The 17,065-nt window shown below is 35.4% G+C and overlaps 1 protein-coding gene across 2 annotated transcripts in view; it reads left to right on the top strand.

Moving 5' to 3' along the window:
- Window positions 1-12,135, top strand: part of ERO1B (endoplasmic reticulum oxidoreductase 1 beta) — a 62,500-nt gene extending 50,365 nt beyond the window's left edge. For both annotated transcript variants that reach the window (XM_030839597.2, XM_030839598.2), the window contains 6 exons: window positions 802-894; window positions 1,006-1,252; window positions 2,291-2,360; window positions 4,564-4,650; window positions 5,641-5,774; window positions 10,526-12,135. In XM_030839597.2, coding sequence (XP_030695457.2) covers window positions 802-894; window positions 1,006-1,252; window positions 2,291-2,360; window positions 4,564-4,650; window positions 5,641-5,774; window positions 10,526-10,586 — 692 coding nt within the window. In that variant the 3' untranslated portion in view covers window positions 10,587-12,135. The remainder of the gene's footprint in view (window positions 1-801; window positions 895-1,005; window positions 1,253-2,290; window positions 2,361-4,563; window positions 4,651-5,640; window positions 5,775-10,525) is intronic.
- Window positions 12,136-17,065: the final 4,930 nt, after the last annotated feature.

Below are 17,065 nucleotides of genomic sequence, written 5' to 3' on the forward strand. Positions count from 1 at the left end.
CAATGTGTATTACTCTTATAATAGAAAATATTTTTAAATGGAGGCGGGGGTTGGATAGGATGGCGAAATTATCTTGACCTCTGTTTTGAGCAAAAGCCTCTGTGGCTTAAGAAGGCTACATAAAATAAATTTCCATCACATTACTGCACTCCATCTTGATATGGTTTTACTCACATAGTAAATAATCAGCACACGTTTTTTTTTTTTAATTGGCTGAAACTCCTGGATGTCTGTTTTCCAAGTTTTTGCTCCTTACCTGTGGAACATACAGTTAAGTAGAATTAGAGAATTCCAGGGCAAAGGATTAATAAGAACCACTAAAGAATCTGGAGGAAGGAGAGAAACAGAATTCAGTCTCTTCTTCCTCCACTAACAAGTAGGTTCAAATAAAGAACATCTATAGGGAAGGGAAAAGGAGAAACAGCTATTGTTACGCCAAAGCAGTGACTTTATATGTGCTTTAGTTTAGCCTAAACCACAAAAAATCTGTGCTGTTGCCTTCTGGGTAACATGAGGACTTTTCCAAGTGCATCTATAGTGTTTGGACCTCCAGTAGCCCAGACATTTGTATCTTATTCTGCACTAAGTTATCATACTCAGTTAACTCCATTCTGAAGTCAGAATCTTATTTTATCTTCTAGTGATAGTATCTCAATCTAATTATTTTATATTAGTCTTTGATTTGTTTTTAATGTCCTCGAATGTTAACTTTAAAAATAAGCCCATGTACCTAATCCTGTTGATTCAGTATTTTTGTTATCTAAATGGATGTGATTTCTTTTTCAATATTTTTCTGAATAGGTTTGTGTTTGGAGAAAAGAGTCTTCTATGAGCTTATATCGGGACTTCATGCTAGTATCAATTTACATCTATGCGCAAATTATCTTTTGGAAGGTAATCAGATTTTTTCTATTAGTATAAAAATTGTTGGGGAAAATACATATTCTCTATAGAGCAAAAATCCTGTTTATTAAGAGTGTATAATATATTTCCCTTTCTCTTTAGAAACCTGGGGTAAACCTACCTGGGGACCCAATATGAAAGAATTTAAACGCCGCTTCGACCCTGTGGAAACCAAGGGAGAAGGCCCAAGAAGGCTAAAGAATCTGTACTTTTTATATTTAATTGAGCTTCGAGCTTTATCAAAGGTGGCCCCTTACTTTGAGCGCTCAATTGTCGATCTTTACACTGGAAATGTAAAAGAGGATGCTGACACAAAAACCCTTCTACTGAATATCTTTCAAGATACAAAGTAAGAGTTGAATTGTCAGTGATCTGAAATTCTCCACTCTGTAGTTGAGTGAGGTAGTTCTTGAAATATTGATAAAACAAAAACTGACTCCTGAAAGTTAGGAAAAGGGAGAATTAGAACTGAGAAGGAAAGTGTTCCATAGAATGGCAGCATTTTAAAAATATTTCTGAAAATGTTGACTGAAAAGCATCTATAAAGCTTTGTTGCATAAACTTTCACACTTGAGAATAGGCTGTATTTTTTTTTTTTTTTTTTTGCGGTACGCGGGCCTCTCACTGTTGTGGCCTCTCCTGTTGCGGCGCACAGGCTCTGGACGCGCAGGCTCGGCGGCCATGGCTCACGGGCCCAGCCGCTCCGCGGCATGTGGGATCTTCCCGGACCGGGGCACGAACCCGCGTCCCCTGCATCGGCAGGCAGACTCTCAACCACTGCGCCACCAGGGAAGCCTCTAGGCTGTATTTTTAAATATAACTTTAAATTTTATGTAGTACCAAAATTTAATGCTACTTTAATGTTCTTTCTACCAATATTGTATTCTTCCAGTTGCTACTTAAATTCAGATGGTAATAGGTGCTAGCATAAGGTTAGATTACCTAAGAGGACATTAGCCTTACTTTCTACAATATAACCTTTAAAAAAAAATCCTGGGTGTATAAAACTGCACTTTACTGATTGTTAAAAATGAGCACAGAGGAGAGTTGGGTTAAGAAATGTCTAAGGTAAATTATGCATTAAATTTTTTAAAATGTTTTAAAATGTTAAGAGTTTTGTACATTTTTTCACACAGATTGTTTTTAGTTAATTTTTTAGGTTATTTTTGTCACGTAATTTCTTCAAAACATTACACTCTCATAAATTACAAAGCCCTCTTTATCTTGCTTTACTCTTTGATTGAATAGTTTAAACTCTTTGCTACCTTCCCACATTACCAAACCTTACACATGAGTAAATTCTGAATTTTAAATATTTGTAGAGATAGAAAATTCTACCAGAGCTTGAATTTTTCATCTGTAGCTTATAATATTTTCATTTCATTAGGTCCTTTCCCATGCACTTTGACGAGAAATCCATGTTTGCAGGTGACAAAAAGGGGGCCAAATCGTTAAAGGTAAAAAGTTCTTGACTGGGGGACCGGGTGGGGAACAGTTTACTGGTTGTGTTTTAATCCTGTTCATCTAAACTTTCTTTCCCAGTTCACCATCTTGTTGGTCTGATTGGATTTTACTATAAATGATACAAAAAGCTCTTTCTCAATTCCTTTCTCCTTTCTAGTTTGCCCAACTGCTTAGTGAATCCTCAGTCATACCTCTGACTAATGACACCTTTGTAAATGTCTTTTCAAAAGGCATTATTTTGAAAGTTTTCTTACTTTATTTTCTTTCATTTACTTATTGCTGTTTTGATGCGTCTTAAAAAAAATCATGCACTATTAGCCACTTTGAAGGCAGTAAATAGTATATTTTCTAATGTTTACTTTACAAAATGTTACCGTTTTGAAACTATTATGTTTTTGTCCTAACGGACTAACATATAAGGCAAAAATTACCTGTTGACCTGTGATGTCAGAAGGAGACTATATTTTAGGAACATTATGCAACTTGATGTTACAAGCACTTGGTTTTCATTTGCTTACAGTAATTAAGGAATACATTGTACCCTTACAGTGTTCATAAAAGTATTCGAAATTGACTGGCAAATAGTCTTCTGCCACAGCTCCACAATTTTTTATATGCGATTCTGAAATCCAAAAACTTGAACATTTTTCTTATGTTTGGTACAAATTAATTTGTTAGCAAAACCTAACCTGAACTGGTGTAAGGATATTTGTAATGTTTTTTAAAAAATTCTGCTTTGTATGAATGTTCTTACATTTTGTTGCAAAAACAGTCATGTATTTGATTACAGGGTGTTGCCATACACTCTGGTGGGGTGTTACATAATATATAGTGTGTGTACTACATTTCTAAAATCTCAAAAATTCTGAATTCTGAAACACATTTGGCCTCGAGATGTTTTAGATGTGGGTATGCTACAAGAATGAATACATTAGTAAGAGTTCCTTGGTATTTCTGAAATGAAGTAATTTAGCCACAACTATGTTTTAGTTTTGGAAGGTCGTTTTGTTTATGGTTGTTTTAGAGGTATATTAGTATTACAGTATTTAACATAATGCTAATTCATTTTTGTAATGCTTCCTATTTTCTTAGTGTGTATACAAATATTATACTTCTGATCAAGACAACTATAATTACGTATCTTTTTATAGATGAGGAAGGTAAGACTGAGAGCAGAGTAAGGTTTCACAGCTAGCTTTCAAGTTATAAAATGCTGGAAATTTGGTTTCCCGTTTTTCAAAGGTGTAGAAAGGAGAATATAAGTCCATTTTTCCATCTGCTCCAAAGAACATGAATTACATGGGAATGGAGAGCAAAGGAGTTTTTGTGTTCTATTTATGTTGTGTTTCTTTTGGCCAAGGTATTGATTCCTCCAAATGCTTTAAGTTTTTGGGTGACTCACTCCAGCTCTTTGCAATAAAATGTTTACCTCGGTGCAATAAAATGATTTTTATTTTCTATGTTTGCCCTGTGAAAAAGATGAGGAAACTTCCTCTTAGCTAGTTTTGTCCTCAGAGAAGGTGAGACTGACCTTAGAGTCACAGAAACCCATGCACAGATGCTCACAGGCATCTTAACTGTGTGGGAAACTAATACAGCAAAAGTCAAGGATCCAGTAAGCAAGCGTCCCTGGAGAAGCTGCATTAGCAAATGTGGGGGACTGTGAGATCACAGACCCCTTGTATAGCCCTGTGATCATCGGTGCTGATGGGGAATACATGTTATAAACATGGTGTGGTCCTAAGGAGAGAGATACGGACACTGATTATTGTTTTAGGACTAGCTTTCTGATTTAGACTCACACAAAACAATGCATCAAAAATAAATGAAACATAATACAGATGTATTTACCACTGGTTGTACACAGATATCAAATGGAAGCAGCAATTAAGCTCCTTCAAAGTAAAAATCGTGTATTATTTACTTTGGTGTCCCCTGTAGGGTACATGTTGGTGCTTTGCGTGGAGTGGCCCCTCAGTCAAAAGTTTGTTGAATTAATATATAGAATGAATTTTATAAACTGCTATTAAAGTTAGCTGTTTTATGTGCCATGTTGTGCTATACAAATTCAAATACTTCATTGTTGAAAAACACAGCTCATTCATTAATAAGCTTTGAAACTTCTATTATAATTCAGACAAATGCAGTTTAATTTTAAATGTCTGATTAGAATGAACATGTGTTCTGCCTTGTTAGGAGGAATTCCGGTTGCATTTCAAGAATATCTCCCGTATAATGGACTGTGTTGGATGTGACAAATGCAGGTTATGGGGGAAATTACAGGTTTGTGTGTTGTCTTCTGTTTTGAAACTATTACTAACCTTAAATTTCTCCACTGAGAAGTTGAAAGTTTTTACTAAGATGTCCTCATTGTTCATTGAATTAGAAATCCAAAGTGTGGTTTTTCTGTTTTATTTATAAAAACAATTAATATTAGACTCTCTGTGTTATATGTGTATGTATTAGGACGTTTTTCCTATTATTGTAGGTTAATGATTTTAGTTTTATTGTTTCTGTTGGTACAATCTCAGATTCATTTTTGGAGTTGGTGGTTATAAATAGAGTGTATTGGTATTTTATATACCTATATAAAAGGTAAAATATAATTATATAAGAAATTTAATTATCAAATTTTGGTCACTTAGTTTGTATCAGTGATCAAAAGAAGGAGGCCCCCTAGTCACAAAATGGGAAAGTTCTGCCCAGCAGGCCCGTTTACCTAAATATTTCAGTGTAAAAAGGATTGTGTGACTGTTTTCTCTTTTACGAAGATGATATTAAGTCATAGAAAGTCAAGAGACAGAATTTTTTTAATGGAGGCTACACTGAAATCAGATTTTTCTTTTTCTCTGTTGCTAATAATTGAGAAATTATTAAGTGTAGGTATCACTATACCTATAAACTGATACTTATTTCTAAGTTTTGAATTGTTAGGGGCTATAAAGAATGCTTTCAGAGTTACATATTGAACACTGTAATCCTAATGTGATATTTTCTACGTTAAAAAAAGGCATTTTAGTAATTTGGAATAGTAGGATATGTATCCAAAAAGTGTTAAACTATTCAGATTTCCTTAACAGCTTAGATAAATTTATCATATGCATAATCTGTGAGGAAGTAGAAACTGTGTTTTACGTAGTTGAACATTTTGGTGAAAAGTTCAGTTAATATGAATTTCCTGACTCTCATCACAGTGAGTGAGTATTCCTTTAAACCTTTATAGCAGTTATTATTATATGAATTTAATTAAAAGTTTATCACTATTTTCTTTAGACTCAGGGTTTAGGAACTGCCCTGAAGATATTATTCTCAGAAAAAGAAATCCAAAAGCTTCCAGAGAACAGCCCATCTAAAGGCTTCCAACTCACTCGACAAGAAATAGTTGCTCTTTTAAATGCTTTTGGAAGGTAAGAACTGTTTTCATAGTGAAGACTTTTGATTCCCCTGCTGGTTTCAACAAACTGCAAAGATCATCTTCTTTGCTAAAGTAGTCTGTTTTGCTTTGTTTTGTTGACAAAGAGGGAGCATTATTTTCATATAGCATCGTACCTGCACTCACAAGCCAGTTTCTCTACAGGTTACAGGAAAAAGTAATAGTTTCAAATTGCCGGCATTTCCCAGTTTGCCTTCTCAATTTTGTGGGGAAATATTCTCCTAATAAAATTCTCTTTAGCTGGCTTTAACTCATTCAAGTACAATAGCAGGAGTAAGGAGAGTTTGGCTCAGAAGGTGAGGAAAGAAAAAGACATTAAACCTTTCAGCTGCTCTGTGTCTTAATCTGAGGAGGCATTTTTCTTTCACTCATGCTTCCCCCATTGTTTCCTGTGTACATACATACAGTTTGCTTTTTGTTTATACCACAGATGGTTTCAAAAATAATTTGAATTTGCCTACAGAGATACATGCAGTACCAACTAAGTGAAGAATACAGAAGAGAAGGAAAAGAATCATAGAAAATCAGAGGAAACAATACTATACTGCCCTGGGAAAAAAGGCAAAGTCAAATCAAGGAAGAATTAAAAAAAGAAAGAACAAAGTAATACAGAGATTATAATGTTTTCTTAACATGCATTTTTAAGTTAAAAAGAGGCAGTTAAATTAAAAATAAATTAATTGCCCCTTCCCCATCTTAATAGCAAAGATTTCACCTCTTGTTCCCCTGTATTTAAAGATGACCATGTAGGTTGAAATTTCAAACACAAGATAGACATAGCATGTCCACTAGTAATTGGTGTTTCATGAAGAATTCAGTCCACCCACTTATGAGGCTTTGTAGTAAGATAAAATAGGAGAAGCTGAATTAAATTTAAATTATTTGAAATCTAAATGAAAAAATACTTTAATCAATTTAAACACTTTTCATTGAAGAATAGTTGATGTACAGTATTATGTTACAGGTGTACAGTATAGTGATTCACAGTTTTTAAAGGTTATACTCCTTTTATAGTTATTATAAAATGTTGGCTATATCCCCTGTGTTGTACAATGTATCCTTGTAGCTTATTTTATACATAGTAGTTTGTACCTCTTAACCCCCTACCCCTATTTTGCCTCTCCCCAGTGGTAACCACTAGTTCTCTATATCTGGGAATCTCCTTCTTAAAACGTATTTAAATCTAAATAAAATTAAATTGAGAAAGAAGCAGATGTTAACTTCCTCAAAATTTCTCTGCGTCTCACAAGGAATTATTCACAAATGCAACCCTTCCAGCTAAGTTCTCTAACTAGAGCCTGCTAGTACCTTTTATTGCTCCCTAGAGAGTACTGGACTCAGAATCAGGTCCTAGCGTTCTAGAATCCTGGCCCTGCCATTTACTGGCCGCATGAGCTCAGGTACATCACTCCTTTCTCCCAGTTTGTTTCCTTTCTCTGTATAATGAAGAGGAGTAAAAACCTTTCTCACAGAGTTAACATGAAGATAAAACGAGGTCCTGTGTGACACTTTTAAATCACAAGACGCTACCTGAAGTCCATGGCCGTGGTGGGCGTGGGGATGGTGATTTACAAACACCATTGGATGTTTAGTGCCACAATATTTTCAGTACTTAAAAAATTGTCTTATTGTTTTTATGGCTAGACTAGATGTGAGAAACCTTTCTTTTCTTAAGGGTAATGACACTCAGGGTGGGATGGTTACACAAACAAGGTACAGCCTAATTCAATCTCCCTTTTCCTCCCCACAGAAAACAAATGGCAGCCACCTGCTTTTTAAATCTCTTTTAAAATATTCATCTTTCTTTCCCCCTAATATTAAAGTAATTCATGCTCATTATAGAAAATCTGGAAAAACATGTGAAAGTGTAATTTAGAAAATAAATTTAAAAATCACTCATAACCCTACCACCTAGGACGATTTCAACATTTGGCGTATTTTTTTAAATTAATTAATTTATTTATTTATGGCTGTGTTGGGTCTTTGTTTCTGTGCAAGGGCTTTCTCTAGTTGTGGCAAGCGGGGGCCACTCTTCATCATGGTGCGTGGGCTTCTCACTATCGCGGCCTCTGTTGTTGCGGAGCACAGGCTCCAGACATGCAGGCTCAGTAGCTGTGGCTCATGGACCTAGCCACATGGATCCGCGGCATGTGGGATCCTCCCAGACCAGGGCTCGAACCTGTGTCCCTTGCATTAGCAGGCAGATTCTCAACCACTGCGCCACCAGGGAAGCCCTTGGCCTATTTTTAATGTGTATTTTCCCACTACTTACACGTAAAAAATTTACGTACGTGTGTGTGTGTGTGTGTGTGTGTGTACATATTTACAGAGTTGAAACCATACATTTTGTATGCTTTCTTATCCTGTTTTACTTGGCATTACATTTAATCATTTCCCAATATTATTAAAATTTTTTTGTGTTATTTTTTTCTTTATTGAGGTATAATTGACATACAGCATTGTATTAGTTTCAGGTGTCCAACATAATGACTCACTATTTGTATATGTTGCAAAATGATCACCACAGTAAGTCTAGGTAGCATCCATCACCACACATACAGAGTTTTTCTTCTTGTGATGAGAACTTTTGAGATTTACTCTTTTAGCAACTTTTAAATACATAAGCACTATTTTTAATATAGGCCAATATTCTATTACATGGACATACCACAATTTAGTCATTCTGTTATTTCTTAGTCGAATTTAACTGTTTCCTTCATATGTATTCTATACATTTCTTACTTTTTCCTTAAAAAATATTACAGTTCTTAATAATTGTTAATGAGATACGTTCATTGTATCTTCCACCTGATTATCAGTCCATTTAAATAATAAATGATTTTGGCTGCACTAACACAAAAAATTATTGTGTTACACTTTGGGAGGGTTTGTGCATTTGTTCTTGTTAAGTGAATTGGTAGTTTTCTTGGTCTGACAACCTATATAATACAATTCTGCCTCAATTAGGGCAGCTAGGACAGCATTGCTTTGTCATGTGATGCTAGTGGGCAGAGACATACAGTGAGCATTGTCTTTGGTTCTGGCCAAGGAAGGCTGGGAAATGTGGTTTCTTTATCTTGAATACTCTGCAAATGTCTTTCCTACACTAACAGCCATTTTTTGATGGTTTCAACATTTATATCAAGGGCTTATTTTCCAGGGAACAAATTAATATACCTGTTGGCTATTAAAATATATTTTAGTATCCCTGTAAAAGTACCGGTAAAGCAGTAGGTAAATGCAGGTACACTCTGTGCCTTCCTGTGTCTGTCTTATAATAGGGAATGTGGAAAATCTCTCTTGTGTAATAAATTGTGAGGTCTGGAATGCATCTTCACAGAGATTCTGGTCCCATATAGTGCTGGCGAGTTTGTACTCCCCGCGTAAAAGGTAACCTACGGTTAATTTGTGTGATAACCTTTGAGTTTTCTGACACTCTTCATTCTGTATCTATATCAGACTTTGAGCATACTTTTTTCGCTGCTCTTTACTAAACTCTCTTTTCTTTAGTTATGGACCTTGGTTTCTACCGTATCTTCATATGTATTTTGATAGGTATTTTTAAAAACAGGTACTTTGAGGTGCAGCATATGATTTTACACATTTATTTTGTTTAATAATCATAATGTTTTTTCGTAATAAGTAAACACTGTTTCAGTCCTCTAATATTCTGAGGATTAGAGTAAGAATTCATTTTCTGTTAATCCTACAGCTTGTAAGAATATAAAGAAAATGTTTTTGAGACCATAACGGACATAGATTTTTTTTGAGAGGACATATGGTCTTGGGATCTGATGAACTGGTTAGAACCCACCTACTCTACTAGCTGAGCAGCCCTGGGAAAATTACTTGATTTATTTGAGCCTCAGTTTTCCTAAAATGTAAAATCAGGGTTAATTTTATCTACCTTGTGGAATTTTTTTTAAACAATTAATGAGATTATATCTGTGATGAGCTTAGAACGTTGCTTACCATATGTTAAGCTCTCAATATAAGAAAAGCTATTATTTATTAAGTTCTTAAAGAAATGAGCTCAGTACTGCATTCTACATTATCTTAAGCTATAGAAAGAAAAACATTAGATTTTTATTGTATCAACCCTGAATTGTACCTAAGAATAATTGAGCTTATAGAATTTTATTTTTATGATTTCCATTCTAGAGTTTTACTTCTGGGTCTGGGCTCAGAAGCATTTCATTCATTTATTCACTCAATAATTTATTGAACACTATAAATATGGGTGGATGGAGGGCATAGGGATTCATCAATAGACAGAATAAATAGAACCTGTGCCTTTGTGTTAAAACAAATTAGTGTTTGGGTTAAAACAAATCCGTCTTTGGGGAACAACAAGAAAGAAGCGGATTTGGAGAGTAATGTGCAAAATGAATTTATAAGGCCAATGTAAATGATTTGAGATTCTTTATTGTAATGAATTACCATACCACTGTTCCCATCATTAATCTAGAATCTGTTGATAATATGAAGTAACTGGCTTCCTTTGCCCCTTCTAAACCAAGAGTAGCGAACTGCAGCTCTGTTTTGTCAGTCTTTAATAATTATAGCATACGCATTTGAAAATGGAAGCTTCACTGCTTAGTGTTGTTTACAGCATTTTACTTTCGATTTTGCTTTCAAATTGTAGCCCATATAACAGCATCAATAATTTGAAATGTGTACACATCATATTAGCTGTGCTAATATGCTTTCTTTTTTCTCTTGTAGGCTTTCTACAAGTATAAAAGAGTTACAGAATTTCAAAGTCTTACTACAACACAGTAGGTAATAGAGGCTTTTATATGTCTAATTAGAGACATAAAGTGACTGTGTGAAGCCTTTTTAGTCTTGGACATTTCAGCAGAAGGAGACTAATCTTCAGACTTCAAGAATTCTGAACTCTTAAAGAGAAAATTCAAATGTTCACTTGAATATTTATGCTTCTTAATAGATTATCAATTAGAGATATTTGTAAAGGAAGTATATACTTTTAAAACATGTAAACTACACTAATTCTGTATTTAATTCCATGTGTTTCCATCTGTTGAATATTCTGCTATTCCATTTGTTTAGAATTGGCTTTGTGCTTATTCTGTTCTTTGTTTCCAGCTGTCAAACTTAAATGACTATGTCTCCATCTGAATAATACTGTTAACTAGTCTATTATGGAAAAGGAGAGCTAGGGAGCAAATGTTGCTTAGGGCAGGTATCAGTGACAACAATTCATCAGTTATTTTTAAATGTATTTTTAGCCTTGCCTAGCTCTGTGTATCACCTTCTGTAATATGGAAGTGTCAGCGTGATCAATGACCCTTCCAATGTATAGTTATAACTTAGAATCCCCAAGGCTTCGGTTTCATTGGTTTTTATTGAAGATTTTAGGTGGTTGTTGTTGTGTTTTGCTTTGGTCTAAAGGACCTGCTTCGGCAAAGGTGAATAAGTACTATCCCCATGCTACCCAGCCAGATTTCACGTGCCTGCGGTGGGCTGGCTCAAGAGGATTCTTTAGAACCTGTGAATTAGAACCTGTAAATCAGTTTCTATTGATTGTGTGTTTCTTTGCCCCTACTCCAATTTTAGAAATTTTTGTTTAATAAACCAAAAAAATTGCATAAATACTTATTTAATAGTTTCCATCTTGATAAAATTTGAATGGAATTGTATGGATTTATAACACCAAATGAAAACACTATATACACAAAACTTACTATTTTAAAGTAAGCATTTTTAAAGGACTTTATTTCAGAATACAGTCTATGCAATGCCCTTTCAATCTGATTTTCTTTGGTAGGGTATTTAAGTAGATAAATTAATTCATACCTTCTCTAAGCTTCCCCTTTCCCCACCTTTTCTTTTTTAGTTCTTTGTATATAAATGGTACTTCATGTGACTTGTACCAACAGATGACTTCATAAGTCCTAAACTGTCATTTTTTAAACCTAGGATATAAATATCCTTAATATTTAAAATATTGATTATTTTAAAAGGTGTTAGTATATATAATGTGATTAATTCGGAAGGTTGCATCTGTGTAGAAGTCACGCGGGTATCAGTCTTTCATGAAGTAAATAAGTGCTCTTAAACCCATATCTTATCCTGCCAAAGTCTGAATGTGTTCACTGATGATTTTTAGTGACATATTTTAATTTGTATTTAGTTGGCTTATCCCTTTTAAAAATACTTAGCCATCCCTTGGAGGTCTATGGTTTGAGGGAGTAAGATCTCACTATTTAATTATTTTCTTACCCCATTTCTAACCTTTATAGACCTGGAGTTTTCATTTTGTTGTTGACAGTGGTGGTATTTCTTTTAAGTTGAATAAAACAGGCTGACTTGGTTGGAGGCTCCTCTACTTTTTCTTTTCATTTTTAGGGATGCAAGTTATTGTCTGGTGGGAGAGGGGGACCTTCAGGTAAATTTGTCTAAAAAGTGAATATCTAAGTAATCTTGCTGGTAAATTAATAAGAATTATTCTTAGTGTTTTTCAGAGTCTAAGAAAATGTGAATGTTTTGCACTTTGTCTATTATTACTGTAAGTTTAAAAATCTTTTTGTCACTTCATCGTTCCCTCAGTTAAAGATAAAGGCTATTATTTAAGCTCTGTTTCCTGGAGAAGATCTTTGGTCATTTCCATTTCTTGCTTCTTTCCTTTACTGTGATTTGTTTCAAGATTAGTTACAATTGTGTATTAGAGTGAGTTCTAGGATTAAAAGATCTAGTTAGGGTAAAAAGTTCTTTTAAAGGTTTTAACAGATCTTTCACTACCAAGAAAATAAACAAATGAAGTATTCTTAAGCTGAAATCTATTTGATTAACTTTATTTTACCCTAAATTAGATTGTGGCGGGCAGCCTACATTTTTGTGTATGTGTGTGCTTTTCAAATGAATGTGTATGTGATAGGAATCTTTGTTTTGCGAGCCTGGTGATGTTTTATGGTCCTTGTGATATAAACTTTTTTCCAACTCACATACCTTTTTGTTGTCAAGTGATACTAGAGTACCGACTGCATTGTGAAAATGCTTGGCATTTTGTCTTTATCTCATCACCTAATTTAAAAGTCCAACACTTGATAATGTAACTTGACAGAAATGATTGTACCAGCTGATAAAGTAATGAAAAGGAAGAAAAGGAAAATATTCCTTCCTTCAATGGCATAAGTTTATTTTTTTTCTTAAGTGGCATCTATGTAAGTTAGAAATACTGTATATTAAAACTGATAAATTTAAGTGTTTCTCTTGTGTTGATTCTTAGATTATGAGGAGGATCAGACAATATTAGTACTAGTTTTTACAGTTTTGAAATCTGATAAACCCAGCGTTTTATTTTGACATTTTAACATTGTGAGTTACTCAGTACTTATAATCTCTGTACGTATATGAAACACTGTGCCATGTTTTACAGCTTTATCTAGGTGCCACTGTATATAAAAAAGGACAGCTATTTTGATCTCCGTCAGCATTGCCTTCATCTGGAAATTTGGGAACAGTTCACAGTAAACCTCTCAGCAGTTTGCAAACTGAAGTACCTGCAGAAACCATAGCTATTCACCAAAATACAGACTGGGTGCATGGTACCATGGAAATTATTTGGTAAAACAAAACAACATAGACACACACCAAATTTACGTGTACTCTAAGTAACATCTACAGGCGCAGCTTTGATTTTGAACAGAATTCCAAATAATTTGCTGTTGTACCCACCAGATTATAGAAAATGTGAATTAAATGTTTCTGCCATCTTCCTATCTTGTTCTTTTTTTTTTTAACTCCCTTTTAAATGTTTCCTTTTATGAGATGAAAACTGGTTATAATTTGGGCGAAGGGAGAAACTAGTCTGTGGTTGTTTCTTTTTAAAATCATAATTGCACTCACTGGCAGCCACTGTTGAAGGGCTTTGCATGGATTTATCTTCTCAGCAACGCTAGCAGGTAAGTACAATTACTTCTCTGTTTTTAAATATGAAAACTGAGGATAAGAGAGGCTAAGTAACTTATCCATAGTCGGAAATTCTAGGTTGTGGGACTAGAATTTGAAACTAGAAAGCCTGACTCTGTAGAGTCTTGGCTCAGAAGGTGGTGTATTTGCGTTAGTTTATAAATTGGCTTATTACCATTCAACTAAAAACTGGGGACTTCTGGCATCTTTTGATTGGTATTGAGTCATAAAGCTTTTTAAATATACTTATTTTATTTTTTGAAAAGGTAATAACATTCACATGGTTCAAAAACCAAAAAATGTACAAAGCTCTACAGTGGAACGTTGTCTTTCTTGGGCCCAACTTTCCGTACTGGGCATCCTTCCCCTGCCCTCACCATCAGTAACGTCTGTGCTTGGCTTCTTATGTTTCCATCCATACATCTTTAAGGCATATACCAACAAATACAAAAAGTCTTATTTTTTCTCTCATTTTTACCCAAAGAGTGGCATCATATACGTACTGTTTGCTTTTTATTCCCCCCACTTAGGTTTTCTTGGCAGTCTTCCCATGTCAGTAGATAGCTTAATCACTTTTTTTTTTTTTAGTAACTGCTTGGTATCCCATTATATGACTATGCAGTCGTTTAATTAGCCAATCTCCTATTAATGGGCATTTGGATTGTTTCCAGATATTGTATTGATGCCATTTTACACATATGTAAATACGTACTTGTAAGTCTAAATTCCCCCAAATGGAATTTTTGGGTCAAAGACCATGTGCATTCATAATTTTGAAAGATATTAGAATATTGCTCTCCACAGGGGACGGCTGTCAATTCACATGCCCACCTTCAGTTGAAGGCAGTATCTGCTCCTCCAGCCAATACCGGTGTTATTAAAAAGCTGGATTCTTGCTCTCCTAAGGTGCAAAAATTATGTATCAGTGTATTTTAGCTTGTATTTTTCCTATCACGTGTAAGGCTGACTACCTTTAATATGTTCAAGAGCCATATTTCCTTTCGTGTTCATAACTTTTACCCATCTTTCTACTGCACTGTTGATCTTATCAATTTCTAGGAGTGCTTTATTTGAGATGTTCATACTTTGACTGTAATAAGCTGTACTTTTTTTTTCTCCAGTCTGTCTTTTGACTTTGCTCATGGTGGTTTAGCCATGGAGATTTCTTTGTCTTTATGCAGTCGAATTTATTGTTTTAGTGGCTTCCAGACTTCTTGATAATTAAGAAGGCCCTTTTCACTCCACAGCAATAATTCACCTATATTTTCTTCTAGAACTTATAATATGACTTTATTTTTTTAGATCTAAATTTTGACTCCTTGGAGTGTATCCTGGCATAAAGTGCACGTTAAGGATCCAACCTAATTTTTTCCCAGACGATTACCCAGTTAATCCAGTACCATTTATCGAACAGCTCATCTTTTTTCCTCACTAGTTTGAGATGCTATGTGTATCTCATCTAAAATCCTGGGTTCTCTATTTCATGGATCTATTCACTCCTGTACCTGTACCACATTGTTTTAACTACTCAGGGCCTATGTTTTAATACCTGGTACATTGGCCCCCTCTTATCTCCCCTGCCCCCTTTCAAAATTTTAAAATGATTTTTTTTAGCTGTTCTTGTTTGTTCCATAGGAGCTTAAAAAAATAAAGTCCTTTAACATAAGAATCATGCTAAAAACTCTGCCCACCTCAGTGTTTTCTCTGGAGCGTTGCCCTTTTAACCACATAATGTGTCACTGTTCTTTTGATACTTCACCTGATAAAAATCTACTTTTTATTATCTGTTGTGTTAATCATTTCAGTATTCTAGTTGCCAGTGCCCAAACAGGTGAGAGCAAAGAGACAGAATGTGAGATGCCTGTGTAGACAGAATTTCATCTCAGTGCTTCCGTTTTAAGACCTAGTTCTCAAATCATTCTTAGAAGCTGTCTTGCTATACAATCCTTATTTCCTTTTTTACTCCATTATGGATTCTTTGTCCAAAAGTTGGATGTCTGTCAAAGATTCATAACAAAACAGGGAGGGGCCCTTAAATGAGTATTAATCTTCTAAAATTAATATGCAGTGTATAAAAGTGCAAGTGCAAGAAGTCACCTTAAAAAAGCCCCGGTGATATATACCAGAAGAAACGGGATTTGAATATTCACTCACTGTTCTAGGAGCTGGGCATATAGCAGTGAACGAAACAGACATATCCCTGCCATCGTGTAACGTATGAATTCTATAACCTCACTAGGTTATATCTAGTTGATAGCGAGAATGCACCCAGAGGAAGACTACAGTTGACCCTTGAACAACATGGGTTTGAACTGCACGGGTCTACTTAACATGCAGATTTTCTTCAGTATATACATACTACAGTACTATGTGATGCGTGGTTGGTTGAATCTGCAGATTTAGAACCGGAGATACGGAGAGCTGATTACAAAGTTACATGTGGATTTCTGACTGCCTGGGGGTCAGCCCCCTAACCTTCACGATGTTCAGTAATCAACTGTGTATCAGTCGAAGAGGAATAGGTAACACAGAAACCTGTCTAGTGGAGAAGGTCCCCTCGATGTGAATGAATCTTATTTGCTTGACAGTGCCATCAAGTTGTCACAGGCTGATTAAAACCGTCTACCTACCACCCCTTGGTCAGGGCAGAGTCTGCGTTCACCATGCATCGTTCTGATATCATTTAACTTTTCCGTGCGGATTTCCTTCACAGACTGTATCTCCAAATGGGTAAGTGTTCTGCTGTCCTTTAACAGGTTTTCAGTCTGCAGACCTGAAGCCCAGACTCTAGGCTAGTGAACGCACCAAGGGGATAGCACACCAAGGATATACAGTAGCACAAATTGAATGGCGCTGGTAAAGCATTATTTGGTTATCCTAAACTTACCCTTTCTATACCTCAAATCAGTGCCGTCAAGGAGCACGTATGACTTGGGACTGCAAAGAAACGGGAGGGACTGTTGTAGGTTAGCAAGGGTCGTGGGAAATTGAGGGTCAGAGTCAAGAAAGGTCAGAGTGACAGGGATCAGCAGAGAAGAGAGAGATTTTGAAGCTCATACAGGCTGAAAAGAAACAGGTCATGGATCCAGCTGAAGAGAGCAGGCAGCTCATCTCTAGTTCTGACTAGGTTCTTAAAGTTCAGAGACAGAAAACATATTCTGGAGATAAAAGACTCTAATATTCTGAGTGGTAGGGCACCAGGCTCCAAAAGGACAGATCAGGTTTGGAGGCTAAAGAATGAATGCTGGCAACGTATGATTAGTCTCTAGGTAAACGGGGTAGGTCCCAGCGACAGGTCAAGGGATAGAGATAGAGGTACGAATCCAGCTTTCG

This window comes from Globicephala melas, chromosome 16 (genome assembly GCF_963455315.2).
Source record: "Globicephala melas chromosome 16, mGloMel1.2, whole genome shotgun sequence".
Lineage (NCBI taxonomy): Eukaryota > Metazoa > Chordata > Mammalia > Artiodactyla > Delphinidae > Globicephala > Globicephala melas.